We start from the raw sequence: 19,559 nt of genomic DNA, 5'->3' as shown, positions 1-19,559 counted from the left end.
AGGCGCGCTGTTGACCCTGCCGTTAGAACTGGGACGAGCCTAACTGGGTCCTAGCACGCAGAACGATGGCCCTGGCGCAGGGACCTGACTACATGTACAGTACCATGGGAGATGCTAGGCCTAGAAAGCTGTATCTCAATTTAGTCAACCGCAAAACGTGCCTTGCGAAGCAATCACGGTAATGATTCCCGCTTGCTGGAAGCCTCGAATGGTCGACGTCATCTACCCCTGATTAATCACTAGCTGATAACTACGCCGCAGGGAACTTGGGGCGTTAGAGAAACTCTTTTGCCGACCAATTGCGATTATCGGGCTTCGATATTTGGAAGCAGCTGAATACTCAGGTTGACTGCACTAAGGGGAAGTGATAAATTACCAAAGCTGCAGCGCTTGTAGCGTCTGATCGCTTGCGTCCGCCACGCGATTCTTAATCTTCTCGGGCCGATGTACAAGAATGGCACGATATAGAAGTGAAGACTGGACGAGACCGACACATTTGCGGTAATCATCTCCACTTGCTGAAATGGCGATCTCCGCAGATTCTTGTGTGTCCCGGTCGACTAGCTCCAGATGTCACAGCGCCACATCATCTCCGGATCCGCACTATTGGAATTCTTTAGCTTGCTGTTAAGAATCCTCCGAAGTTAGTGAGGCCTAGACAGTTCACACTTCGCCGTTCTCGTTTGCGCAATAGCCTTTCCTCAAAACGTCCATTCGGAGGTCAATGTCTTTCCCGCATATTGACAGAAAGAACAGGAAGAAAGAGTAGAAATAGCGGGAGAAGAGGTAAGCATGTTAACGATTTGCTCCTCGGAAGAATCGAGTGATCGAGCAATACAACTGGACCCGCTTCGATCCTTTATCGCGTATCATTTAATGATGTTCGATCATCACGCGACCGGGGCATGTTTCCGGTACCGAGGCCTACACTGCCTCTTTCACACTTTTCGCTCGACTCCACAGATTCATTGAACATTATTCGCCATGACCTGAATCCACTGCAAAGCAAAGCTGAGGGCTATCACTTGCGTTTGTGGTTCTAGATTTTGAGCGGAGACGCATTGGTAGAGCCCGAGGTCTTCCATATAAACACCAAAGCTTCATGGGTTGGTAGTTTGACTGTGTGCATAAACAGGCTTCCTGTGATTCTGATCTGACGTGTATTGAGAATTTTGTTATGCGAGTGCTTTCATCTCTTCGCCCATAATCTCGTATTTGGGTCATCCAGGGCAGGTAGTAGGCGGTAGAGCTTCTAAAGAATTAAACTCCATGTGACGAGGAGACGTGCATTGAATGAACTGAGGATAGTCTAGAGCGCAGAATACAGTTATGATTATGTACCTATGTAGATTGCATTGCGCCTGCTGATGGCGATCTAAGCTTATCTCAAGACAGATGCGCCCACCATGTCCTCCAACGATATGATCTCTTCCATGTCTCCTACATGACTGTGGAAAAGAGCAAATGGTGGCTATGGCGTTTAAATGACATTAGAGCATGTAGAGCTTTGGGAACCCGCCACGAAGTATAGAGGACCGCCGATTGAGTCGCGTGACAAACTCGGGATGATTCAATGGATAGAAGTATGTCTAGCCGTAGAACCCGTGCTCCGCGCCCATTAGGGCGAGCAACGCAGTCTCGCGTCGCCATTAAGCTTTTCGACTTATAGTTCTTGGTTCCACGACATTAGGAAGGCGTAAGTTGTTTCGACACACTGGAGCAGTGAGCGCGGTGAGGATGCGCTAGCAGGGAATTCCTTGGCATTTACCCTTGCGAGTTCGACCTTGGACATTCATGTTTCATGTCCACGATCGACAACTGCAACACCAAGCCACATCGAGACTACAGGACGATTGAGAGCGCAATTTCTCATAGATGAACTAAAATGGACGACCAACAAGTTCTCGACTCTCTATCCGGCAACGCGATGCCCGCGGATCTGTCCAACTTCAACATTACCGACCTCGTTAAAACACCACACAACGTCCGTCTCTACAAGGAGGTCCAGAACCTGAAAAGGCTCATCAACGACCTCGTCGACTATCAAATTGTCCATCCGAAGAACACGAAGCCCGTTGCGCGCGAAGCGATCGACAATGAGAAGAAGATAAAACAGGAAATTGAAAAGAGGGAGAAGTACATCCGGGCGCAACTGTCCATCATCAAGTCTTTGTATAGGCAGAGTGTGCTGAAGGTGCGCGAGGAGAAGGCGAAGACGTCAGATGATAGGGCGGTCAACGATGCTTTGATCCTGGGCTTGCATAATCTTAAGTACGAGGAGCAGTCGCTGAGGTCTGAGATTTCGGCTGCTGAAAACTACGAGTACGTTTACAGCAATTGCTCTCTAAGTGCTTGGCTAACATGTTTGTAGTCACAAGTACATGAAACTTCCTCTCATTTCCGTCGATCAATTCCTCGAACAATTCCCTGAACACAAAGACTCAACCGGACACGACATCATGGCCGCACGCATCGAGCACGAACACCAGGTTCGCGTCAAGCTCGAAGAGCGTCGACAAGAGAAACTCAAGCAGAAACAGAAGCTCATCGCAGAGGTCAAGAAGGGCAAAGATGACCTCACGAAACTGGACACAATGGTGGAGAAGTTTATTGAAGCTGCGGAACCGATCAAGAAAGTGCTTGCTACGGACTAGGACATGTTTCATGGGCTTCTGCAATTTGTACCACCCGTGGATCATCTTTCCATTAATGGAAAATGCTGTTTACGAGGCAGCGAAGTCCGACATGAAACCATGAAGTCCCGGGGACAGCTAGCCAGATCTATCCAGAGTGGCCTTCCGATGACACCAACAGCGAGCCAGGGGAATCAGCCCACGATTGCTTCCTTGTAGTCCACACACGAGTTCCGCTGAGACATAGCTACGGGCAGTCATACGGTTTCGGGCTTCGGATAAACCTGGTTCACTCTGAAGGCGGCAATATATCCTCGATACATTTCATCACAACCCAGGAAGCTACAATTCATGTTTACTACCGGTGCATCCACGATCCCGCCTTTGACTGGGCCCAGTTCGAGAGCCTAACTGCCTGTTTCATCCAAGCGGAGGTCTCGTTTGGCAGCTCGAACACGTTCTTTGGTATCACCAACATCTTAGCTGAGGGTCAAAGGTCGTTTTAAGCTGAAGACAGAAGACATCTTCAGTTGTTCGGGGTTATGCGACAGTACCTATATAGGTAAACCACCTTTAGCTGTGGAGGCGAGAACCAGGCTTCTATATCGGTCATTTCTCGTATTTGATCACCCAGTCGTTTTCGCGCGGCTATATCAACTTTATTAATTCCACTTCCCTATGATCTTACTACGGTGATCCCCTCATGAACGCGAAGATCACACGCTCGTGACTGATGCCTATTATTGTGGGGCTTATCGTGCCTATCTTAGCGCCTTGGCCGCTTCAGACATCCATGGATGCGGTCCTCCGCCATTACCTTGTCACATCCTAGCTTACTTTGACATTCAACTTTCTTGACCTCTCTGGCCATTATGCCTCCAATCCAGGGGTGCGCCGAGGTCCTCAGTGCAACTGCACATTGCCCGGCCCCTACCCCTCGAAATGGACCACGGATATCCCTCGTGGCGCAGGATGTCTCAAGTAACCTCGACACCATCCATCGCCTATGCGCCGCACCAGATGCTTGTGATGGAGGAGAAAAGCGAGCGCAGAAACGGCGCAAGGTTGAAAATGGAAGTGCTGTTGCCGTGCAGCAAACAGATTTCGACGAAAATAAGAGCATTGTCCTAGCGAAGGTGTCCTTGGATCTGGTTAGTATCAAGTTAGCCAGCGAGGGTTCTTGACTAACTTTGAAATAGAGCTTCCCTACTCCGTCGCAAGGCCACATGGACACATCGTATACCTCCAACGACTCATGTAAATCTATTAGCGTATCATTAGAGTCTTTTCATACGGCAGAACCCAACGCTTTTCGAGTCGTTATCTGGAATACAAGCAGCAGCACCGGTGCAGTCATTGTCGCCACCACTCAGCCTGACCTCCTCCACCAGATAACGCCACACCTCCGAACCGGCGCAACGCTCGCGACTACACACAATGGAAAGAAGAGCCGGCCGGTGTCGCGGGCTACCTTTTGTCGCTGTTTGTTGATCCCAGCTACTGATGGGCACAATACATACAAACTGGACGTGGAGATACGGTGGACATTAGGCATGTCAGTGGTGGAAGATCCGACTGTGAAGGCAAGCTACATGAAAGAGGATTTAAGGTTGCTCATGCGTTACTTCCGCGATGCAACTTCTCAGACAGACACAACGTGGACGCTTTCGGACTTCTACGACTCAGTATATGTACCGCCCACAGACCTCCAGGTCTCGCCTCGCATTCAGCACAGCTCGGCAGAGACATCGTTGTACTCATTCCAGCAAAGGGCTGTCGATTGGCTATTGCGACGGGAAGGTGTTGCATTCTCGCCCTCCGGTACACTGGAGCCCTTCGTTGAGTCGTCTCCACCCGCTTCGTTCTGGAAAACACAGGATGCGACAGGGAATCAGTGCCATATTAGTCATCTCCGGGGCATGGTAGTCAAGAACCTGGACGGAGCCAGGGGCGACACTCTGCAATCGCTTCGAGGCGGCATCTTGGCTGAAGAGATGGGCTTGGGCAAGACTGTCGAGCTTATTGCACTCATGTCTCACCACAAACGACACATACCCGAAAGCAATGTCTTCGATGCCTATACGGGCGTCCACGTCAAGCCGTCTGGTGCTACGCTAATCATTACCCCACCTTCCATCCTCCAGCAATGGATAAGCGAACTGCACACTCACGCGCCTGAGCTGAAGGTCTTTCATTACAAAGGTCTTCCGTCTCCCTCGGCGCCAAAGAACGAGCATTCATCAGCAACGGTTGAGCATCTGACGCGATACGATGTTATTTTGACGACCTATCAAGTTCTTTCGAAGGAGATCCACCATGCTACACCTGCCCCAGATCGATCTTTCCGCCACGGAAAACGCCATGAGCGCCGGACTAGCCCCCTTGTCGGGATCTCATGGTGGAGAGTCTGTCTTGATGAGGCACAGATGGTTGAGAGTGGCGTCAGCCAGGCTGCGAAAGTAGCTCGAATCATCCCTCGTTGTAATGCCTGGGCGGTGTCAGGTACCCCGCTCCGCAAAGATGTCCAGGATCTTCGTGGTCTTTTGATCTTCCTTAGATGCGATGCGTTCGCGAACAACAAAGCTGTATGGGATCGCCTGGATAAAGCGTCGTTCAAAGCCATTTTCAATCAACTCGCGCTACGACACACCAAAGACAAAGTCCGTGACGAGCTACGTCTGCCTCCCCAGAAGCGTATCGTTATCACCGTTCCGTTCACCGCGATCGAGGAGCAGCACTACACCGAGTTAACGCGCCAGATGTGCGACTCTTGCTGGCTCACACCAGAAGGAAACCCTATAGAAGAGGGCCGCGATGCAAACCACCCAGATGTCATAGAGCGTATGCGCGACTGGCTAGTCAGATTACGCCAGACGTGTCTGCACGCCCATGTTGGGAGGAAGAATCGAAGAGCCCTGGGGGCGAAGAATGGGGCCTTGAGAACGGTTCACGAAGTCCTTGAAGTCATGATCGAGCAGAACGATTCGAACTGGAAGTCGGAAGCTCGAGAGATGATCCTCAATCAAATCAAGCTTGGTCACATCAAAGCATACGCAGGCAACATTGAAGACCGAGCACAGATTGCATTGCCTCACTATGAGGGAGCTCTGGAAGAGGCACAGGCATACGTGAAAATGTGTAGGGAAGAGATTCAGGCGGAACGAGAAAAGCTAGGCAAGAACGATTCGGCACATGATCTTGCATCTGCAGGAGACAACTCGGATACTGGTGGAGAAGACGAGAACGAAGGCGAAAATGTCGGCCGCATCCAGATCATTCGCAAGTCGTTGCGGTCATTTTTAGAGCTCGAGCATGCCTGCAACTTCTTCATCGCTACGACATATCATCAGATCAAGGAAAATGAGAAGTTCACCGATCCGGAATCCGAAGATTTCCATCGCTTAGAAAACCTTGAGACAGAGTGGTACGAGAAAGCGAAGGTAGTTCGACGCGAGCTTCTCAAAGAATCAAAGGGCAGGGCTCAACAACAAATGGCCAAGGTTAACTCGAAAAAGCCCTTCCATCAAGTTTCCAGAATTGACGACCTTCCGGGACTAGGTGGTATCGAGGCCCACAAGTTCCTCGCCATGATGGACAACATCAGCGACTTTTTGAATGCGCAAGCTGAACAGATCCACATTTGGCGGATGAAGATCGTCGACATCCTCCTAGAGCGCCTATTGGACGATGAAGACGACCAAGAAACCACAGGCGAGGAGTATGACGGTTCACTGAAAGCGCAAGACGAGCTCTACGTGTATATTATGGGTCTCCGAACGCTCATAGCCGATCGCAATGCTGCTGTTCATGGCCTACAAGATACGCTCGTAGAGCACGAGCTGAAGGCCGCGGAGAAGCAAGCACGCAGGACGGACGATGAATCAGGGAACCGCGGCCACGCGCCTGAGCTTGTGATTGAAGTCGCAAATACGCGACGCAAGCTACAGGCAGTGCTAGAAGGCGGGTCTTTGAAAGGTGTAGTATCTGGAATTCGTTCGCTGAGCACCATGCTGCAATGGAGGGCGGATGGCGGAGACAGCCGTGCCGCCGCTGAGTTGGACGTCGTTCAGAAGCACTTCACTCGGATTCAAAGCATCGTAACTCAACACGCAAAGACCATCTCAGAGCTCGAGAAAGAGCAGGAAATGTTCCGTAGTACCATGAACCAGCGCCTAGAGTACTACCGGCAGTTCCAACGCATTTCCGACACAGTAGCGAAGTGGAAAGAAGAATTAGATGAGACCTTCGACAAGCGCGGTTTCGCCGAGGTCGACATGCTCCGAAAAAGGAAGAAGGAAGCCGTCGCGGGTCTGAAGCGGAAGTACACATACCTAACACACTTGCGAGCCGAAAACCATAAGGAAACCAAAGCGGAATGCATCATCTGCCAGGACACGATTGAGCTCGGCGTCCTAACAACCTGTGGGCATAAGTATTGCAAAGAATGCATCAATACGTGGTGGCATGCGCATCGCACCTGTCCCTTGTGTAAACAGAAACTCAGTTCGTCAGACTTCAAAGACATAAGCTTCAAGCCCAGCGAGGTGAAAGCGCAGGAGGAGACACACGAGTCGGCCAGCCCAACACAAGCTTCTACACCAGGGTCATCATTGAGTACGTCTATATACTCGGATATCAGCGACTCAACAATGAAGGAGATCAAGATGATCGACCTGGATGGATCGTATGGAACGAAGATTGATATGATCGCCCGCCATTTGATTTGGATCCGCAATAACGACCCCGGCGCAAAATCAATCGTCTTCTCCCAGTTCGGTGACTTCCTTGAAGTCCTGCGTGAAGCGCTGAAGAAGTGGAAGATTGGCGTCAGCGGCATTACGGACAAAGATGGGATTCAGAGATTCAAAACTGATCCGGCTGTGGAGTGTTTCCTCTTAGATGCGAAGTCGGATTCCTCGGGCCTGAATTTGGTCAATGCTACATATGTATTTCTCTGCGAACCGCTGATCAACCCCGCCATCGAACTCCAGGCCATAGCGCGTGTTCATCGAATCGGGCAGCAGAGACCTACGACGGTTTTCATGTACCTTGTCAGCGATACCGTCGAGGAAGCTATTTACGACATCTCTGTCACTCGACGCCTTGAGCACATCTCTAGCGCTTCTAAATCCAAGCACGCGGAGTCGAGATCTGGATCCACAACACCTGTGCTACAGGAGAAGACGCTTGACGCCGCGAACTCTGCCGAACTCCAGGCAGCGCCGCTCAAGCAGCTATTAAGGAAGAAAGGCGATGGCGAGATCGTCCAAGTTGATGATCTGTGGAAATGTCTATTTGGCAAACAACGCAAACAGGTTATGCCTGTGCTGGAGATGGAGGTAGGCAGACATTTGAGGGCTGAGGCTGTGGATGAGCGAAGGGCAGCAGTGGCGGGTGGGGAAGTTCGGTTCTAAACCGCCCAGCGGGGAGCCAACTTGCCTTTGAGATTTCTTAAAAGAGATAGGGTCTCGAGAATATGAAACCACGTGGCCACGAATATGATAAGCGCATTTGACGCAAACGGAGATATACCCAGATGAAGACATATAATATATGGAAGGAATATGACGATTTCGAGCCAAGTAGAACGTGCTTTCCTGTGCAATTTTAGATGAAGTCTTGTTCACATGTTGAGTCGCAGACCCAGAATCCATGTCCATGAACCACATTTTGTGACGGTATACTTCCCATCTGCTCTCGGAGGAACGAAACATGCTATTGCGAGCTCAGTGACTTCTTAGAAAACCCGGATTATAGATCGTGCAAACTATATTGATGGAATGAGATTCATCGATTCAAAGCGAGTGAGGCAGGCCTGCCTGTGTGGTATCATGTACGCAAAAACTCCAAACGCATGTGGCCAAGCAGAATCAAAAAAAGCCCAAAGCCTCCTACCCTAATAAAGAGCATCCAACGCCAGCGCTAAGTAACAAGAGGAAAGAAAGAATGTATAAACAGAATCCACTACCGAAAAAAGCAACAAGCCATCAGCATCACCAGCAGAGTGAATTCTCTCGAACAATAAATCGTCCAGACTTATTACCTCGGTGCCCGGTAGTCCCGGACTTCCTGCTGTCCGCGCTCATCAAACCCCGCCCTCTCCATCAACTTGGTAAAGGTGGTATTACTACTATCCGACGTGAACCTATTCTCGCGCATACCAGGCGGCTTGGGAGGTTCGAGGAAGCCCGGGGCGGGCATGAGGACATCGATCGTCTCCTGGCTGCCGCTGCGGGTAGGTTCGAGGCGATTATCGTCGTGGTGGCGGTGGTGGCGGTGAGAAGAAGAAGTATGGCGAGAGGAGTGTTTGGAGTGTTTGCGACGAGGCGTTTGACGGGGCGTGGTGTATGGATCGACGTTGTTGTTACCAGCGCGCACGGCGGGTGGAGGAGGCGCTGGATTCGCCGGCAAGCCTGTTGCGAAGCCAAAGTTTAGTTTCGGCGTGCGGTCCCACATGCTTTTTATCCGTGGGGTGAGACCTGCGCCTCCTGCAGTAGCAGCTCCATTGTTCTTCATGCCCGTTATGATCTTGTCAGTCGAGTTTGGACTGGGTTGTGCGGACTGCGATCCTCGTCGCATGAAATCCGTTCGCGCTGCGTGCATGGGATCATAGATGGGATCGCTGATTTGGCGTGCTACGTGACCGAAATCGCCTGAATACCGCGCTTTTGCCTGCGACTCACGGCGCTTCTTGATTGCCCAGATCAACCCGATGGTGCTGAGCGCGCCAAGTACTATACCGGGAAAGAAACCGGCTGCAAAGGAACGACCGTCGAAGCCTTGCGAGGTTTGGATGGGTGCTGCAACGGGGCAGTTGGAGGTTTGAGAGGCAGAGGCTGGGTTTGTCGCGGAAGAGGTCGGTCCCGTGATCGATGTTGGCGATGCTGATGCTGATGGCGATGTTGTAGAGTCTTTGGAGCACATGCCGCCCTTGCAGGTATAACCCAGGGGACAGCACTTGTCGCCACACTTTGGCAGGTCGACACCGTTTGTCTCAGCGAGGTGCATTTGGTTGTCGGGATGCAAGGTGGCGTTTAGTTGATTGATGTCGCAGGTGATAGTTTGGATGAAAGCGCAGTCTTGTCCTGATGGGCAACAGATGACTGATTGCACAGAGGGGCTGTTGAGAGACATGCAGGTTGTGTCTTTTGGGCAGCAGAATGAGGAGGGGAAGCCAGTTCCGCATTGTTGGAGATTTTGGTTTCCTCCGCATGTTGGTGCCTGTCGATGGAAGAGAACTGATGCATTTACTGAGGTGATTGCTGAGGTGATGAGGTAGAATATGGATATCCTTGACAGTCTTGGAGATGTGGTCGTAGGGGCCATTTTTACGACTAGGGGAAATTGATAGGACAAATAATGGGATTATATTCGAAGGGTAGACCGGCAGCCCTCAAGACGATGTTCAACGTAGACAGATGATTAAGTATGGGCTTCGATGAAAGTTTAAAAAAAGACGTCAATGTATGAAACAGAGAAACAGACAAAAGAGTAAAGTGCACCCAAGAAGCGACCACGGGTGTCTCTACCTACTTAATTAGACATGAACTGGCACCCGACGGTCGCAAGTGACGCTCCCATGGTGTCTTCGGGCAGTTCGGGCTCTACAAGATCCACCCATCTCATCGCCTATGATCTGCAAATAGCGACGCTGAAGCGCCGAGTGGACAGCAGACGTTGTATGGCAGCTGTACGCTCTGGCTAGCCTGGTAGCAGTGGCATATGACTCTTTTGTTTGTGTGGCTATGCACTGGCGAGAAGTCGAGTGGGTGAAACGAGATGCAGGCGCTTGCATGTTTGGGAGTCGAGCGAGTTTCTGGGAGCGCACGTCGTGATTGGCCCACCGTGTTAGCGCGATCTCGACTCAAAAAAGACAGGACCAGCTTCGAGCACCTACGACTTGGGCCGACCGCATCTTCAACGCTTCCCACTTGCGCCTTCGCACCACATGATGATAATACGCGGTCTGGCCCGGCGGCCGAGCGCTTTCCAGTCGACAGCGGCGGCTTCGAGTGTATGTCGGCCTGAGTGGTGGTCTTAGCATGGGACGATTGGGAGACTGACGCTGGCCGCAGAGGATACCGTCTTTCGCCCGCAGCATCTACACCGTCCCGACGCTTGCGAATCATGTCGATCTGCAGCAGAGAGGCATACCGGGCCTGCTCACGCCAAAGGGCTTCAAGGTCGCCTATACCGACTACCAACAGCACATGATCGATGAGCTCAACGAGTCGACAGCCGGTACAGCGCCCACGTCCAATTGAGCCAGGAGCGCCAACGGACACTGACTGACGCTATGCAGGCACCCAATTCGAGAACCAAGACACCAAGTCGCTCGTCATAGAATTCGCCCGCGAACCGACCAAAGCCTACGCCTTCAACATCGCCAGCATGGCCTTCAACAACCACTTCTTCTTCCGCGGCATCAACACAAGCCCTGACGTGCAATCGCGGCCATCATCCGATCTCGAGATGCAGATAAAGCAGGACTTCTCCTCCAAGGACACCCTGCGCGAGACATTCCTCGCAACCGCAGAAGCCATGTTCGGCCCGGGCTTCGTCTGGCTGGTGCAAACCGACGACACACACGTTGGCGGTCTGCGCATCCTGCCTACCTATCTCGCCGGCTCACCGCTGTCTGGCGCACATTACAGGCGGCAAGCGCATGATTTGAACACGCACAATACCGACTCGTACCAAGCGCTGAACAAGGTCGGTACATTTGGTGCGGCGGCGAAGCAGAGCAATGGCCCAAAGAAGCCATTAGGAGGTGTAGATGTAGTGCCGCTGTTATGTGTGAATACATGGCAGCATGTATGGCTACACGACTATGGGGTCAAGGGCAAGAGGCAGTTCTTAGAGGCGTGGTGGGATAAGATTGATTGGGACATGGTTAGGCAAAACACGACACTGTCGCCGAGAAAGAGTCAAGGGTCGAGGCAGTTTCATTACGAGTAGAACTGTAGCACTGGACACTCCATGTAAAGATATGTGTATATCAAATGTGGGACCAACCAGGATTGCATTGAATGGTGTTGGCACATTTGTCCATGGTTCGTTATGTATAACAGACTTTTAGATGACGCCTTTCTCTCCATGAAATTTGCTATATACCATCGTTGCAATCAAGGAACCGCTATGCTTGAGTATAGATGTACTTTCTAAGTTGGTCTGTGGGTAGTCGTTGCCAAAGCTTACTGCTGTCTGGTCTTGGCAGCCGGACTTCAAACACATTGAATATTTTGTTGCCTCACACACACTACCACAGTAAGATTCGAATAACCAGTGGTGTATAGTACAGAAAGTTTCGAGGCTGCCTCACGTCTCACGTATATCTTCACGAGGGTTCGTTCTCACAGCACGCCTTATGTCGATACCATCTGGTCAGCGCAGAGACGCCTTTCATGACTACGGCACATCCACTCCACGCCACCTTCTCGACTTGCCCGTAGCTATCAAAATTCCGAACTGGCGCGATTATGAGACATGCTCTGGGCCGTGGTGCACCATCACAGACCGCCCACGAGCAGGTGCTTCGAATGTGCGGCTACATCTCAGGTTTTGACCGGAACCTCACTTCATCACAAGGTTGATCCACGCGAACATGGTACAGGGCTGAAGGCACATTTTCCTTACCTCACTAGCGACTCGTCGACTCGTCAGCTTGAGCCTCAATAAAGTCATCAGGTGGCCAAGTGCGTTCGTATACCTGGCCTCAGCTGTGCCACATCATTGGCGCTTTGCTAGTTCACGAGCGCTATGCTTCACCCTGGATCTATACGTCGCTCGATAGGATCTGGGTTCTCAGTGACACAGAGCAGATTGAGTGGCTTCAGCGCATTTGTGACTTCAACTTGATAGTCGCAAACAACGCTTACGGTGTCAGAATTGGGCCACCGAGCATTACGCCAAAGCAAAGGCAATATAGAGAAGCAGCACAGCCCCACTCACATCTGCGGCGTGCGTACATCATTTGCCGAGCCTGCCGTACGAACTACTTCGGTTCAACATTTTCGCTTTCCTGCATGCAGGTCGTCGCCTTTGCCTCAGCCCTCGGGCCAATCGTCGGCGACCTTATTCTCCGCATTGAGAGTCCCGGTCAACACCCTGCATAAACTCCATGCTAAATGACCTCACAAGGTAGCGAGCAACGCACATGAGCGTTTCAGAGTATGGATATTTTCTTGACTATCTCCACTTTGATTCCTTCTCACCTACATTGTCTAAGTTGATCAACAGGAAAGATGGCGGTGCTTGCGGAGATATTGCCTTTGGTTTCGAGGAGCTCCCATCTTGCGCTCGAGCTGTATCGAGCCGCCGCCAAGTCGCAGGAGGTTGCAAGGGACTTCGTTAAGGTTGCATCTGCGATCAACGAGTTCGCTTTGATACTGAAACAGGTGGGAACCATCATCAAGGAAGATGATCGCCTACCATCTCATGAGGTACGTCAGTTTGTTTGATACAATGCAATGTACGCAATACTTTGGTGCCTTGATCAAGCAAGGCTATATTCACCAAGGGGTGAAAATACTGGGTCTATAAATGTTACATTCTCGAATAGAGAAAATGACTCGAGAGCAAACACCAGTAGCTGGATTTTCGCCACCTGGGGGTTGTCTGCTTCTGTGTACAGTTTACTGATCGGATCTACAGGCTACTGAAACCTTGGAGGACGTAATTGAACAGTCCCAGAATATCTTGGCTGAGATCGATTCGGCTTCTTCGACTCGAGGTGATATAGACGATAACAGAAGGGATAGCGCTCGCTTCCGGCAAAGCGACCACCGGGGACATGATGCCACAGCTTCGGCAAGGCTGGACTATCTCACGGCTCATCTTCAAGCCCTGAGGTCCACTCTCGCTGTACTACTCCAGACACTATACACAGCACAAAGCATAATGTGGTCAAGGTGAGTCGAGCTCCTCACGCCCTCCCCTAGCCAAGGATTCATAGTATCTTAAGAACCTTGGTGCAAGGCTAGGAATGGCATATTTAAGGTTCACGCGCAAATTGTCATACACTGCACCCCATTGTACGACGAAGCAAAGTTGAAAAACACGTGAAGAGCCGGGGCTAACAGCGCGATAGGCTTCGTCCGACAGTGTCGCCACAACAGGCAGGAAGAGCTGTAGCGAACGAGAAAACCCAGCTTGAAACGCTCATTATGGAACAGCAACTTTCCATACTGTATACTTTGAAAATCCATCATCAAGCACCACAGCCCGATGCCCGCTTGTTAATGGAAGCAGATAGCTCTCAAAGTCTAATAGCCTTGAAGCGCGAAAACACTCCTGTTCCAGCTAGTCTTCATCGATTTCAAGACGACTACGTCGCGAGCCTGGACATATCACCATCTTCCGAGACTGAGTGGCTACAGGCAGTATGCAGTATCACCTCTTCGCAATCAGAGCGCTTGCTAGAGAGGTGGACGAGCTTGCCCCAATTCGAAATTCGCCTCAAGGATGCAGAACGAGATGAGCGAAAACAAAAGCAGGAAAACCAACAGCCCATGGTCGAATCTGATAGCGAGGAGGAGGAGCGGAGATATAGGTCGAAACTTGCAGGAAGTGGCACAAAGCTCTCTCAAAGACAAGATACAGAAACTGTTCAGCCGTTGTTCTCCGACCCAACTACACTCCCAATGCCGGTACCTGAATCGAAATATGGCCCGAAAGCGCCTTTGTCGCCTGCTGCCTCGCCCAGAACCTCCCGTAATAGTCTTCCGGCCAACGGGCAGTATTCTCCAGACTCACCACGATCGAGCATATCCAGTCTCCCTGTTGAGGCCGCAGCCGCGATGGAAGCGAAGGACGAGGATGATGATTTAGACCTCGAAATACCCTGGGTTTTATGTACACGAAAGTACTACTGGAAGTATATTGATGCCAAACAAGTTGGGTCCAATACTGACCAACTACCTTCGATTGCCTTCATGGAGCGGAATAGCTGGACAGAAATCATGGCTAGCTGGGTGTGTAAAGAAGCTATCAAAGAAGCGGGATACAGAGTCACACAAGTGCAAAAGGACCGCAGGGATGGCAGGAGAACTAAACTAGAGACGTGCTTTTGCATCGACAAGCCACTACAGTTCGATCAAGTCAAGCGTCTTGTTGAACGAACCGTCGAGATTTACCGTACAACAGCACCACGTACTCCACCGCCACGGATCAGGCGATCGTCTTTCCAACGAGCACCTCCAATCAATATGCTAAAGGCTCCAGCACCTGACCGCGAACGGACACCAATTCCTCGGAACACCCATCCGCCGCTTGAGCGCTCGACGAGCTCGCTGCTATACCCCCTGCAACCGCCATCACTAGACCGTTCAATGTCCATGCCAGGACCGACCGGGCTGGCCCCACCAAAGGCACTAGGTCAACCCCCAAACCTCTACATTCAAATGCCCCCAGGACCATATACGCCTCAGCCCCAACTTCCAGGGCCCCCTCAATCTCCGCGGGTGGGCGTATATCCTCCCCAAGCCGGACCCTACTCACCACAAATCATGAACCCCAACTCCCCGCAATTCCCTTACTCACCCGGTGCACTACCTCTCAATCATGCTTCAATGCCTCCGCACCTCCAGCCTCCTCCTTATCCGGGGGGTTATTCTGTTCCACAGTCGTCGCCATTGCGGCAATCGTACCTCCACCCGAACCCGAACCCGAACCCGTCGAAATCAAAGTACGACGACACGACGACGTCGGACTCGGAAAGCGGCGACAGGGAAAGGTCACGGAGACATAGGTCCAAGTCGAGGAATAGACATGCTGCGGGCAAGAAGAAGAAGAGTCATGGGACTAGTAAGGCTGTTGGCGCGCTGATGGGGGTTGGGGGCCTTACTGCGCTGTTGGATGGGTTGAGTGGACTTTAGGAGGAACAGGTGGGGTGGTGGGGGGTTGTATTGTTTATGAGTGATGGATTGATGAGAACATGGTTTATGAGCACCGAAAATGTATTGTTGATGAGTATGTTCAGACACGATAGATGGACTAGCATGGCATCTTTACGTCTTTACTGATAGACTGTATATTCTAAGATGTCTCATACGTATTAGTTTGTAGCTTTCAATCCTACCTTTGATTGAGTGGTATTATTCCTGTGATCAGTTACCCAATTCTTCACGCTACAGGGTACGAATGCTGTTGCCTTTAGATAAGCGCGTGTAGTTTGATATGGAGACAACAAAATACATTGAATGCACTGGGAGACTAGATGCGCATTTTCATCCTAATCTGTGCAAGATTGGTAATTTCCGTAGTGCTTCTTTCAACTTTTCATGACTTTTGAATATATTCGACAAACACCCGATGAGCGATGCGATATCTCATGGCCCCAAACGCCCTCGCTATGTATAAAATCCCGAATTTCCAAGCAGTTTCTACCGACTATCAGGCACATCAGGCAGCCTCTCAATAACGTACTTGCCCTTGGCAACAGACACAATTGGCACACCGGGAATCTTCCTGATTCGCCGCTTCAAATCCCTATCTGTGAATTGGTCAGCAAATAATGCCAGACAAAAATCCCGTTGGAAGACGTACCATTCGTCGCAACAAGGTAAATCCGATGCTTCATGACCCTCTCGACGATGCAGTCATCCGCATACGTGCCCTTGTGATCGCACTTGAGCCGCTCCCAGCGCTCGTCTCTGGCTATCCGCAGCGCGATGCGGTATTTTGGGCCGAGCTTCTCCAACTCGGCCATGACGCATGTGGTTATTATGGGCGTGGCTTTGGCGTATAGAAGGTCCATGAGGGCCTTGTCGAGCTCGAGTTTGGCGTGGACCGTGTGCGAGAGGAAATTCGTGTCGACGAGGACGGAGTAAGGGGGCCCGAGGGCGGTGTTGGCTTGGAAGAAGAGGGCTGAGGAGACTTGTGGGCTGCCTGTGTGTTAGCTCTGCTATGCGTTCGAGTATGGGTATAGGTTTCGAATGGGTCAGTGGGTGAGGCGGTTGGCGACGTACATTTCTCGTTTCGCTTTGCTCTCTTCCTCTTTCTTCTTGGCTTCTACTTCGCCTGCCATTTGGTTCTTCTTCCTATAGCATTGTGTAAGTGCAGCTCTTGGGGATGGAGGCGGGGCGCATTGTCGCATACAGTCTGGCATCGCGTTGGCCTGCAAGAGTTAGCGCCAAAAAATATGCACTCATTTGCAATATACGTACCAATGAGCCTCTTCACCTGCCCGAATTTACGCGTTCTCTTTGCGATACCCATGGTTGCGACGTCGTGCTGGTGTTCGATGCGGTGTCGGTTCACCAACTCGAACTTTTTGGAGAGCTAATCGATAAGCCAAGACTTCGACTTGTCGGCAAGATGGGAAGGAGCGACCGACGCCAAGAGCCAGGCTAACGGCGACGCCTCGTGCCTGCGCAGGTCCCGAAATAGCAGCAGCAGCATTGGATGCAGGGTCACTTTCTGACAACCTGGGAGCGTGTTGACTGCAGTTTTTTTCTGCAAAGCATCCTGGGAACTAGCACAACAGCGACACAAGCACAGCGCGCAACCCTTCTTTTTTGGGTGCCAGTTACTCGCATTGCTATTCATCCAGGACTTCTTTGATCACGCAAGGCACATTCCGATCGCTCAAACTCGGTTGCCCAGCGGGTCCTCGACACTCCGCCCCTGCAGCCCCGTCTTCACCCACCCAACTCCGTTGCACACGCAGACCCTTTCTCCACCCATCCTTCACCTGCCATTCGTTTCAGCACTCCCTCGCCCAGTCGGTAGCCCTTGCGACGCAGCGACATCTTCGTTCTACACCGGGTTCCTTTAGCCACCGACTCCTGAGACACCGAAAGGCACAGCCTAAAGCCGCTCGTCCCCTAAACCGCTCCCTCTTCCGCTGTCACGACCACGACCTTCACCTGCCGCCCTTCGTTTTCGCAATGCGACCCTCAGTAGGCCTCGTGGGCTTGCTGCTCGTCGTCGCTCCCTCAGTCCTCGCACAGAACAACAACAACAATAACAATAATAATAACCAGAACAACAATAATAACAACAATAACCTGCCAAACCTCGCCTCTCTTTCCCAACCCGACGGACAAGGCGAGAAGACCAGCGCGGCAGCCAGAACATCCGACCGAGCACAAGAGACGAATGCTAGACAATCACAACAGTCGAGTGATCGACAACCAGACCAGACGTCAGTGAAGAACGATGACCCCAAGAAGACGGATGAGGCCAAGTCGTCAGATGCACCAGCAACGTCTGGCGCTAACAGGCCGACGAACAGTATCTTCCCTACAGTCACCCAAGGGGGCTTCCGTCTTTCAGGCCTCCCCACGCTTGCCGGTGTCGGTGTGCCAGACCAGAAAGTCCCATATACCGGTGGAGCCCCGTTTATGCACAAGTCGAATCTTCCCGATGGAACCGTCTTCATTTGCGTCGGTGCTATCCTCGCTTTCTTTGGCGCCTGTGTGCTCGCATGGCGCGGCATGGTCGCCTGGTCGCTGCACCGCTCCGTCAAGCGCGCTGCTATGGCGCAGAACCTAGCTGACATCAAATCCATGTCCGCCGTGCCCGGAAAGAAGCGCGGCATGTACAACGTCGTAGGCGGGCACTCGAACTTGTCCCTAGACCACCTCGCTGCTGCTCCTATCGGAACCTCCAAGAAGTCAAGGGGATACTCACAAGCCCCTGGCGGCGCTGCGCCTGCCCGCTCGCAGTCTTCCTTGTTCTTTTCACCCACAGCAGGCGGCGCGACTGGTCTTCGAGACTCAATCGCGAATCGCTCGTCAAATTATCTTCCTGCGGGCTACTACGCAACGGGCAACGCAGCACCTGCTTCCGGATCTCCGATGACCCAGGTCGGCGGGTATGGACAGAACCTGTCAGCCAACTCTTTAGCAACACCCGGAAACCGCATGAGCGCACGATCTGGCCTTTCAGACCAAGACTCGCCATCTCTGCCACCCTCCCGTGGCAATTATAGCCGTGCCCCGCCATCCCGCGACGGCATTTCGCACTACAACCAAGGCCATGGGAACGACAACCCGAGCCAACTGTCCCTCAACACACCTGGGGGGACGGCTGTACCGGGTGGCCGCGCACCGAGTGCCTATCTCGAAGATCTTTTTGAAAACCACGGTAACGGACCGAGGGAAAGGTACTAGAAAGACCTTGAGCAACAGCCGCCGCCGCCGCCGCCCGTGAAACAGCGAGGAATGTCGAGTCTTGGAGATCTCGTCAAGAGTACGTCGGAGGTGTATCGTTTCATTCCGTGTCGTATGCGTCGTCGTTGGCGAGTAAGGAGCATCGTGCTGCGGTAGGAAAAGTGGACGAGTGAGACTGAGATTGGGGAACAGGAAAGAGAAGTGGAGTTGTACGTACGTGGTCGCGAGATACCTCCCCACCCTTTGTTTTGGTTACATCTGCGCTACGCACTGATACCTTTCTGTTGAGCTGGTACCCTGCACGCACTGTGCCCGGGGGAGTTCATGCATGGTGTTTTCGTCCATGTTATGCAGTGTTACCGGTACTCGGTACCGAACTTCACAACAACAGCTTCCCCTCCTCCCCCCTCACAGCTTTTGATCTGAAACTCTGCGCAGTTGTCGTTGTCTGTTTTGCTCTCGTTTATTTACTATTTAGCATTGTTTTTTCGTCTGGTTTCTGTCACGAAAGGGCGTTTTCAATGGCGCTTCGATTTCGCTCGATTGGGTCAGGGGGTTGTTTTGTTTCGCTTTGCTTTGTTTGTTTGTACAGCATCAAGCATTGCATGTTGTATTTTAGCAGGGGACTACTGAGAGCACTTTTGTATATGAAATGCATGAGCTAGCTAGTCTCGGCGGGAGGGCAGACTAAGATGCAAATAAATCGTTGTATTGTTTGTTGTACAATGAGGTCGAGTTCTCCTCCATTTATCTTGTTCTTCTCAGAGCGCTCAGCGGAGGGATTTTTAAATAGCTAAGTTGGTTGACTTTT

General features: G+C 51.7%; 7 protein-coding genes across 7 annotated transcripts; 5 read left to right on the top strand and 2 right to left on the bottom strand.

Annotated features, from left to right (window-relative positions):
• Nucleotides 1-1,885: 1,885 nt before the first annotated feature.
• Nucleotides 1,886-2,654, top strand: K460DRAFT_283228 (uncharacterized protein; the record flags this gene model as incomplete). Its single annotated transcript, XM_040928641.1, has 2 exons — nucleotides 1,886-2,322; nucleotides 2,372-2,654. 2 exons carry the CDS (start codon nucleotides 1,886-1,888, stop codon nucleotides 2,652-2,654), a joined length of 720 nt encoding a protein of 239 aa, XP_040788527.1.
• An 851-nt stretch (nucleotides 2,655-3,505) lies between these two features.
• On the top strand, nucleotides 3,506-8,047 carry K460DRAFT_355702 (ATP-dependent DNA helicase; the record flags this gene model as incomplete). Its single annotated transcript, XM_040931897.1, has 2 exons — nucleotides 3,506-3,784; nucleotides 3,833-8,047. The coding sequence occupies 2 exons, from the start codon at nucleotides 3,506-3,508 to the stop codon at nucleotides 8,045-8,047; spliced, it is 4,494 nt and encodes a 1,497-aa protein (XP_040788526.1).
• Nucleotides 8,048-8,383: 336 nt separating this feature from the next.
• On the bottom strand, nucleotides 8,384-9,959 carry K460DRAFT_338753 (uncharacterized protein; the record flags this gene model as incomplete). Its single annotated transcript, XM_040931060.1, has 1 exon — nucleotides 8,384-9,959. One exon carries the CDS (start codon nucleotides 9,957-9,959, stop codon nucleotides 8,673-8,675), a length of 1,287 nt encoding a protein of 428 aa, XP_040788525.1. The 3' UTR covers nucleotides 8,384-8,672.
• A 625-nt stretch (nucleotides 9,960-10,584) lies between these two features.
• K460DRAFT_406189 (Fe superoxide dismutase-like protein) lies at nucleotides 10,585-11,591 on the top strand (the record flags this gene model as incomplete). Its single annotated transcript, XM_040936926.1, has 3 exons — nucleotides 10,585-10,647; nucleotides 10,709-10,874; nucleotides 10,936-11,591. 3 exons carry the CDS (start codon nucleotides 10,585-10,587, stop codon nucleotides 11,589-11,591), a joined length of 885 nt encoding a protein of 294 aa, XP_040788524.1.
• Nucleotides 11,592-12,630: 1,039 nt separating this feature from the next.
• K460DRAFT_386349 (uncharacterized protein) lies at nucleotides 12,631-15,726 on the top strand. The gene is made up of 3 exons (XM_040935584.1): nucleotides 12,631-13,075; nucleotides 13,287-13,543; nucleotides 13,723-15,726. Exons 1-3 carry the CDS (start codon nucleotides 12,878-12,880, stop codon nucleotides 15,506-15,508), a joined length of 2,241 nt encoding a protein of 746 aa, XP_040788523.1. The 5' UTR covers nucleotides 12,631-12,877; the 3' UTR covers nucleotides 15,509-15,726.
• Nucleotides 15,727-15,781: 55 nt separating this feature from the next.
• Nucleotides 15,782-16,862, bottom strand: K460DRAFT_312939 (rRNA-processing protein-like protein FCF1). The gene is made up of 5 exons (XM_040930234.1): nucleotides 16,799-16,862; nucleotides 16,731-16,749; nucleotides 16,601-16,672; nucleotides 16,179-16,516; nucleotides 15,782-16,125 (listed from the first exon to the last, which is right to left on the bottom strand). Exons 1-5 carry the CDS (start codon nucleotides 16,848-16,850, stop codon nucleotides 16,016-16,018), a joined length of 591 nt encoding a protein of 196 aa, XP_040788522.1. The 5' UTR covers nucleotides 16,851-16,862; the 3' UTR covers nucleotides 15,782-16,015.
• Nucleotides 16,863-17,521: 659 nt separating this feature from the next.
• K460DRAFT_282724 (uncharacterized protein) lies at nucleotides 17,522-18,748 on the top strand (the record flags this gene model as incomplete). The annotated part of the gene is made up of 2 exons (XM_040928591.1): nucleotides 17,522-17,756; nucleotides 17,829-18,748. The coding sequence occupies 2 exons, from the start codon at nucleotides 17,522-17,524 to the stop codon at nucleotides 18,746-18,748; spliced, it is 1,155 nt and encodes a 384-aa protein (XP_040788521.1).
• Nucleotides 18,749-19,559: the final 811 nt, after the last annotated feature.

The sequence above is a fragment of the Cucurbitaria berberidis genome (genome assembly GCF_010015615.1).
Source record: "Cucurbitaria berberidis CBS 394.84 unplaced genomic scaffold K460scaffold_3, whole genome shotgun sequence".
Lineage (NCBI taxonomy): Eukaryota > Fungi > Ascomycota > Dothideomycetes > Pleosporales > Cucurbitariaceae > Cucurbitaria > Cucurbitaria berberidis.
Note: the sequence above shows the minus strand (reverse complement) of the source record. Positions and strands in the feature narration are given on the sequence as shown.